The 7,206-nt window shown below is 56.0% G+C and overlaps 2 protein-coding genes across 2 annotated transcripts; both read right to left on the reverse strand.

Annotated features, from left to right (window-relative positions):
* Positions 1-2,593: 2,593 nt before the first annotated feature.
* Positions 2,594-3,214, reverse strand: DQ04_08101000 (hypothetical protein; the record flags this gene model as incomplete). Its single annotated transcript, XM_009315430.1, has 1 exon — positions 2,594-3,214. One exon carries the CDS (start codon positions 3,212-3,214, stop codon positions 2,594-2,596), a length of 621 nt encoding a protein of 206 aa, XP_009313705.1.
* A 725-nt stretch (positions 3,215-3,939) lies between these two features.
* Positions 3,940-4,815, reverse strand: DQ04_08101010 (reverse transcriptase (RNA-dependent DNA polymerase); the record flags this gene model as incomplete). The annotated part of the gene is made up of 1 exon (XM_009315431.1): positions 3,940-4,815. The coding sequence occupies one exon, from the start codon at positions 4,813-4,815 to the stop codon at positions 3,940-3,942; it is 876 nt and encodes a 291-aa protein (XP_009313706.1).
* Positions 4,816-7,206: the final 2,391 nt, after the last annotated feature.

The following is a 7,206-nucleotide window of genomic DNA, read 5'->3' on the forward strand; positions in this document are numbered from 1 at the left end:
AGAACTTAATAAAGGTAAAAACGTTAAACGAGCCATCACCACCAACAGCTTCACTCAGGGTATCTGAAAATGAGCCTGGGGTAGGAGCGTAGGGCCGTACAAGGCAGCATGCCTATCGACAGGCAATGCTAAGCCATAGCGGCTGGTCGACAATGGTCAAGCTTAAGGTGGCCAATCCACCATATTTGCGAATACCAGCACACGAAAATTGTTGTGAAAAGAGCTTCCAAGCGAGCGAAGGTATTGGTTGTGTCGCTTGTGTTCTCAGTATTTTTTTTTTACCAACCTAACCGTTCTACCTCTGCACGTGCATCTTAATCTGGCTGTTGTACCTTATTCGGCGTTTTGGTCATTCCACCGGCGTTGGGGCCAGTAAAAGGAGCACCCGGGCCTTTCTGCAGGACATGATTTAATGCCAGATCCGCATGGTGAGAACGGCCGCGCTTCCCGGAGGCGCCCCGCCCCACCGCACCAGACACCCAAACCGAGCGCAAGCCGAAACATAGAGATAAGATAAAGCGGATCTAGAAGCCAAGGGCGGTTTTTCCTGAGTGGCTGCGGGGTCTCTAAAATCATGGCCCGGGGGCGGTGGATCCTTGGCCGAAAGGCCAAACATATCGCAGGGCAGCCGGGCCGGCCGCTTGCCAAAATGCAAATCGGGCATTTCCACCCCTTCCAGACCGAACCGGGCACAGCAAGCCTGACAGGCAGCGGGGGCAGGCGGGCGGCCCGCGGCTTCCCCACACAAACTGCGCGGGGCCAAGGGGGCGCTTTTCTTCTTCCACTTGCTTTTATCGCGAAACGTGTCAATGCGGGCATCTTGGTTTTTCACGGCCGCGAAGGAGGGGGGGGGGGCAGTGTGAACACCGAGCCCCCCGACGGGGCATTTTTATACTTTGTAGGGCATTATCCGTCTCAGCATCATCTCGATGTCTTTTGCGTGAGGTTCGTTTTTGCGCTGGATGCGATTGAGCAATCTAGATCTGGACTTATACATCACGCTGCCCGCCCCAGAAGCGAAGGAGCGGGTGATCCCGTTTAGGGCCTTCGGATGCGGTTTGTTGTTGTTGTTAGTATTGCGAATTTATCAACGGAGCGAATCACGGCCAGGACGCGTTTTTTCACATTGTGGGCATGAGACGCGCTCTATGTATAGTTCGAGTTTTCGCCTCTTTACCATGACATTTCCGCGCATGAGCGGCTGTTACACATTCGGATGGTATTCGCGCATGCGCCGTTTAAGCTGTCATGCCTCATGGTGCTTTCTAGACGCCGACGACTCCAATTTACTGCCTTCGTGTTCTAGCGGGCGTTCTCGCAGTTCCCCGGGTTAAACACGGGCTGTCTGAATCGCCTTCTGGTTGGCACACAGCCCGCTAGCAGAGGGGTGGCTCAATCTAGGCGTTGTGAATTTACGCCCTTGGCCGCCAACCTGAAATGACACATTTTTGCTCCAGTGGGGGAAGCTGATGTGATGAAGGCCCCGCGTAGCGCCAAATGTTGGAGGAGGCAGTTAAATTACTGTGCCTGGTAGAATCGGCATGGGTTTGCCTGGGCAAAATGTATTTGCATGCCTCTTGCACCATTTGGGGGCGTACAAAAGCGGGCAGTGTGGGTATTGGGTTCTCGACTTTGCACTTCCCCAATGCTTAGCAGCGGGCGGGGCCTTTATGGTTTTCCGCGGGCGAAGCAAGCACCAGCGCCGACCAAGGCGGCGCCCCATACGGCAGCGCCCACCACAATTTTCCCACCGCAGGCCCAGACCCGTTGGCTGGTGCGCTTTGTTATTGGGATCTGCGGGGCCGGGCGGGTAAGGGTGCCCCCGGCATTCCCCACTGTCGGAAGAGGGGTTTGGGGGTGCTTTGTTGTTTTGGGCTCCCGCAATTCCTTCCGGCCCCTGGTTCTGCGTTGTGAGAAAGAACATGCGATATGCTGACCTTCTGGCGGTGCGGCCGCGGCTTCGAGAGCCCTGCGCTGAGATTGCGCCGCGGTTATGCCACAATGCCTCTTCACGTGGCCGTTAGTAAGTCACCACCGTGTGCAAACCACGTGCCATATCGTGCGGAATAGTGGTTGGCCGGCTTGGGCAACAGGCTGGACAACATTACGCATTATGGGCGGAATCCTGCTTGGGAGTTCGTAAGGGGAAGGGGTTTTTGTTTTCCCGGAGGGTGATTCATGTTCTTTGCGCCGGTGGCATGGTGGGCCTGTAGCTTTTCCAGCCGGCCCGCGGCACCATCCAAAATGCCGAAGGAAGCCCGTGCGGAATTGGGCAAGGATGGTTTCGCCGACCCTCGGCATCGTAACTGTCTGCGGTGTTTTGGATATGCTGACAAGGCGTTGTCTATGCGTGCGCTCTGTTGCGGGGGTTTCCTCGCTCTGACTTTGGGCGCGGAAGCAGCGGCACGTCATGAGGATATCCGCGACCCGCGCTGGAGCGTTTTGTTGCCAGAAAAGGGCCCCCTTAGCGTGTCTGTCGGCAAATTCGTGTTGATGAACGTCTGCAGGACAAAATGCAAAATGGAAAAAAAACGCGCCACACGTGAATGGAGGAGGGCGGTCCGCATAAGTAGTTGAAGGGGGGCGCCATCATTTACTCAGCTTGGCCCCTTTTCAAGGGCGCGTGGCGGGGGCGTGTGGGCCGCGAAGGCCGCCATAACTCAAGCGTTATTTTATTTATTTTATTTTTTTTCGGGGGGAGGTCCTGCAGCAGCGTCAAGAGGCCAGCCCCCACCGCCAGACATCCAGCGCGACAGCCGCGCGCAAGGGTTCCCCCACAACATTTTAATGTTTGCAGAAGTTTGCCGCCCTCATAAGGCATGGCGGAACACCCAGAACGCGCGTCACATTCCGCCGGGCCGCCCGCCTGCAGGGCGTAGGGCGAATGCAGGCGCGATTCTGCCCTAGCGAGCGGGGGCCACCCCCGGCCCCTGGGCCCGAGGCTGCGCAAAGCCCGCCGAGAAGAGCGGCGCAAAAGAAGACCCCCCGGAAGCGAAGCAGTGAGGAGGCATCGTGGAGAACATCGAAGTCGCCAATGAAGGCGCATTTGCCCACTGCAGGTCTGGGCGCTGCCTGGGAAGGCCCGCGGGCGCTGCATCCTTCCCCTCCCCCCTTTCTTCTTCAGGATTTGGGGTAACGGCCCGCACTTCTCACCAGAACTATGCCCGAGAGAGGGGGCATGCTTCGTCAAAGGCGGCCGCCGGGAGAATCCCATGCGGGCAATCGCAATGGCAAGAGCCGCGTGCGCATTGAGCCTCTCAATGTTTACAGCTGTCGTGGGGGCGGCTGCATTACACCATGCCACTGCACCGTATAAAAGCTTTGATTTCATGGGGGGCTTCTTCGGCCGGAATGGCGCCTCGCATTTGGGGCCCCAAGTCGCTGCAGACACTGCTTTTATCTTGAGGACGGGGGCCTTGGCGGCGCAGAGTGTGAGATTCACGCGGGTTCTGACTACGCGAAAGGGCCGGTGTGTGACCCCAAGCGGGCGAGGCAGGCGATTTTCCCTACGTTTCACGCCATCGCGCGGGACGCAAGGCTGGCCGTAAAAGTGGAATCAAACAAGACATACTTCGCCTTGGGCGCACTGACCTCGATAAAGTTTTGTTTCGCCCATTTTGAGACACGGCCAAGTCAAAGCTGCAGGGTGCTCTCTGCGGCGTCCTTTCCTCGCGCCTCTGCTGCTGTTGTTGGGTCCGCCGAAAACAAGGCATGCTCCAGGTTGGAAATTTTGAACAGCCCCCACCCAAGGTATTCACCGCGATGGTCAACAACAGCTGGCCAAGAACCGAGCACTGTGGCAACCAACATGTTAACATGACCATTTTCAAAAGCGCCTTCTGCACTCCCACTTTGATTGTTCTTCTTGACAGAAAATCAGCCTCCCAGCAAATGGGATGAGCATCAAACCCGTACAGCCTTATGGCGGCTACGGCGGTACTACCATGATTCGCCGAGTGAAAAGGATCTGGGGTAGTTGGTCAAGGTGGTATCAGCCTTCGCCCTCTTCAGCCGATGTGCCGTGGTGTGGGCGGGGGTGACTGGGCCCAGTGTGGGTTTTGATGTGCGAAAGCCAGTCTGATGCGGAAGGGCCGCTGGTCCCGCTTTATCGCGAATGCAGCGTGCTATAACGCAGCCCATCGCTTTGCCGATGCAGCTGGTGAGGGTGATGGGCAGCAAGGGTGTTGGATCGCTCGCCGGTTTTTCTGGTTTGAGGAGCGGAATCGCGACTCCTTTCTTCCATGGCGCGGGCGCCATTTCTGTAGCCAGGCTGGCGCCGAGCATCTTAGCGCAAGGCTTCAAGGACAGTAGCAGATCCAATGCGCATTTTGTGCAGAACGACCCCCAATTCACCCATAGAATTTGACATGGGCGACCTGCGCCGTCGCGGTGGCATGCGTGACTTGGGGGCCGGGGGCGTTTAGTTAACTTTGTATCGCGCGTTTGGGCGAGTATATCTGTGTTTTTTTTTTCCGTGAGGGGCTGATTATTTTCCACTATCGCTGGCACGCCGGCGGGGCGAGAGGCGCAGACAGCTTTTACCAGGGGCCATCCGCCCCCACCCCCCTCGCCGCGAGCCCGAAGCGGGAGCAGCGGCCACGCCATCGAGCGGCCGGCCTGAATGGAGTCGCATGCGTCTGCGTTTGGTAAGCGGCGTTTGTTTTCCCTGATCGTTGCGCTTTGACAATTTTTCGTCGGGACTGCCTGCCCTTGTGTCCAAAAAGGCGGGCGCACGGCTACTGCGTAAGGTGCGGTGGGTTGGACTTCCTTAAAGGTCGTTGGCGGGTATTTGTCAATTCGGCTCTGCATTGTCATTTGTCTACGATAATCAGGCGGGATACACGTTTTTTTAAAGTTTTAGATCGGGCAGAAGTGGTAAGAGGGATGGTGCTTTTGATATGACCGCCCCGTGCGTTGAACTATCTGTAGGCTTCGGCCGATTTCGATGCTCATACGGGTGTGCTTCAGAGTGGGCTTTGCCTCCTTCATGTGTTTCTTGGCATATTTTCTGAATGTGGACTATTCGGTCTTCTTCAAGCCGTTCAGCCGCTGGTAGCCCTAAAAAACAAGAGGATGGCCTGCCCGAGCTCTCTAACTGGACGTTGTGGGTGATCCGAGCGTTGTCCCTGTCGACTGTAAAGTGGGAAGGCCATTCCGCCACGTGCGCATGATGCGGCAACGCTGCATCCAGAGCATACCGTTGTTATAGCTTCACGGATAGTTTTCTCCATGTGAGAGCCCCGGAGTTGTGGTAGGCGATGCCATGCGCCAACCAAAAATCCATCAGGAGCTCACCTTCCGTTGTGGTGGGCCATGGGGTGTACCTAGGAGGGTGGTGGGAATTTTAATCAAGAGCAAATAATGCGAAGCTATCACCACCCAAGCCCTTAATTCGAAGCGCCGGTCCACTTGGAGCGGATTTTCGGCCTTGTGGGAAATATCTCCCTAATGATTTCTAACCGAGATCGGTCAGGAACAACTCATTGTGACTGTGTTCATTTCCAGACGGTTCTCCTATTTTGGGGCTGGTGGGCTCGGGGAATCTCTCTTACGAGGGTGGCGGTGCTGCAAAGATGCGGAGGGTGTGCCTTAACAAACTGCTGAAAGGAATTAAAAACAAAGCACTCGTATTCATTAGAAGTGAAACGTGTCTGAATAAAGACGCACAACGTAACACATTCATCCTTTAGCCACTTCTTAAGGGGGATTCTTTTTTCTTGCGCCACCCCGTCGGCATTCCACTTGGTAACGCGCAGCACGGGACCCGGATTCAATTCAGCAGCCCGCATGGCTGGAGAAGCTTCCAACGGCAAATCTGTAGTGCGAGGGGTGTCGATACACACCGGCGCGCGCAGATTTTATATGAAAAAACAACAGCGCCCGCACAAATGCCACTAAACGCGGCGCCACCCCCGGCCCACCGGCCATCAACGAATGCCCACAACAAGTCACAAAGGCTAGTTTCTAGAATTTAACTTCCCTTTTTGGGAGGTGCCCACCCTGGCGTCACATTGGGGCGGCCGGCATTTCCAGGGAAACAATAAGGGGCCGACAAAGCGTTGCTACACCTTCCAAAGCGTAAAACAGAGGACGCATCCCTTGCAACAAAAAACGTCAAAAAAGGGCGAGTAAAAAAAACCCGCTGCTGCCAGAGAAGCGGGGGAAAAAAACAACGCATGGCGTGCTTGAAATGATTTGCGCGCACCGACCCCGCCACATCACATTGCAGACGTTTAGATGAGGAAAAAGGAAACCCTCACTAATGGGAAATGCTTGGGGCCACGCGATGCCACTCCTGCGGGCATGCGCCCCACTGGCTTTCTATGGCCGACTGGTGGGCGCCAGTTCCGTAGCAGACGTGGGCTCAGAAGGCGCCGCATGGTCAGAGATGGATTGAGGCCGGGCAGCGCAAAACCAGGCTAAGACGCACAGTGAAACGAGACGGGCTTGCACCCACCGAGCTGATCCGCCCTAAAGCGTCTCCGATGGCACTTTGCTGAGGGCGGGGGTGGTGTGGAGAAGCTATGCCTCACAAAAAAAAATGCCCAGCACCTTCTGCAGAGTAAGACTTTGTTCCAAACGACCTTCCCCGATAGACACGGCAATTGCTATACTCGATCGTGAGTGGTCCATCCCCCCTCTCGGAGCGTTCTTAGCGTATGAATTTTTGCTGAGTTTAATGAGAAGACGCGCCGCGCCTCTGCGGCGATTTGTGCGAGAGGGGGCGTGTGGGTCTGCGGGGTCCCTGGGGGTGGAAATGGCCGCCCGAATCCCTCAGCGCACACCCCCTACACACGGAAAGGCCCAACGCAACGCATAACCGAGTGTAAACGAACGGGGTGGAGAGCAGAAAAATACCCAAAAGAATAGTCTATACCTTAACTTCCCCTATTAAGCAAAAGAGAGAGAGAGAGAGAGAGAGAAAGTAAGCGAGACCTTTAATCTAGATCCCATTTCGAAACCCCTTGCCCCTGGTTCACGTAGAAAGGGGGACTTCCAGTAGCCTCAAGGCCTTCCCCTTATAAGGAAGTTAAAGCTTGTAGTCCCACTGGCGAAAAGGAGGTGCTGAAAGCGCCCTTAACCCGCATTCCGCGCCCCCCTTCGCAAGTCCCACCCCTTCGCGATGCCCGTCGGTAAAACCTTCGCCCGCCGCGATATACCGTCCGCAGGGTTGTTTTCCGACGCGGCATAGCCCCATAAGGCGTG

The sequence above is a fragment of the Trypanosoma grayi genome (assembly GCF_000691245.1).
Source record: "Trypanosoma grayi strain ANR4 Tgr_810_V1, whole genome shotgun sequence".
NCBI classification, from domain to species: Eukaryota; Euglenozoa; class Kinetoplastea; order Trypanosomatida; family Trypanosomatidae; genus Trypanosoma; species Trypanosoma grayi.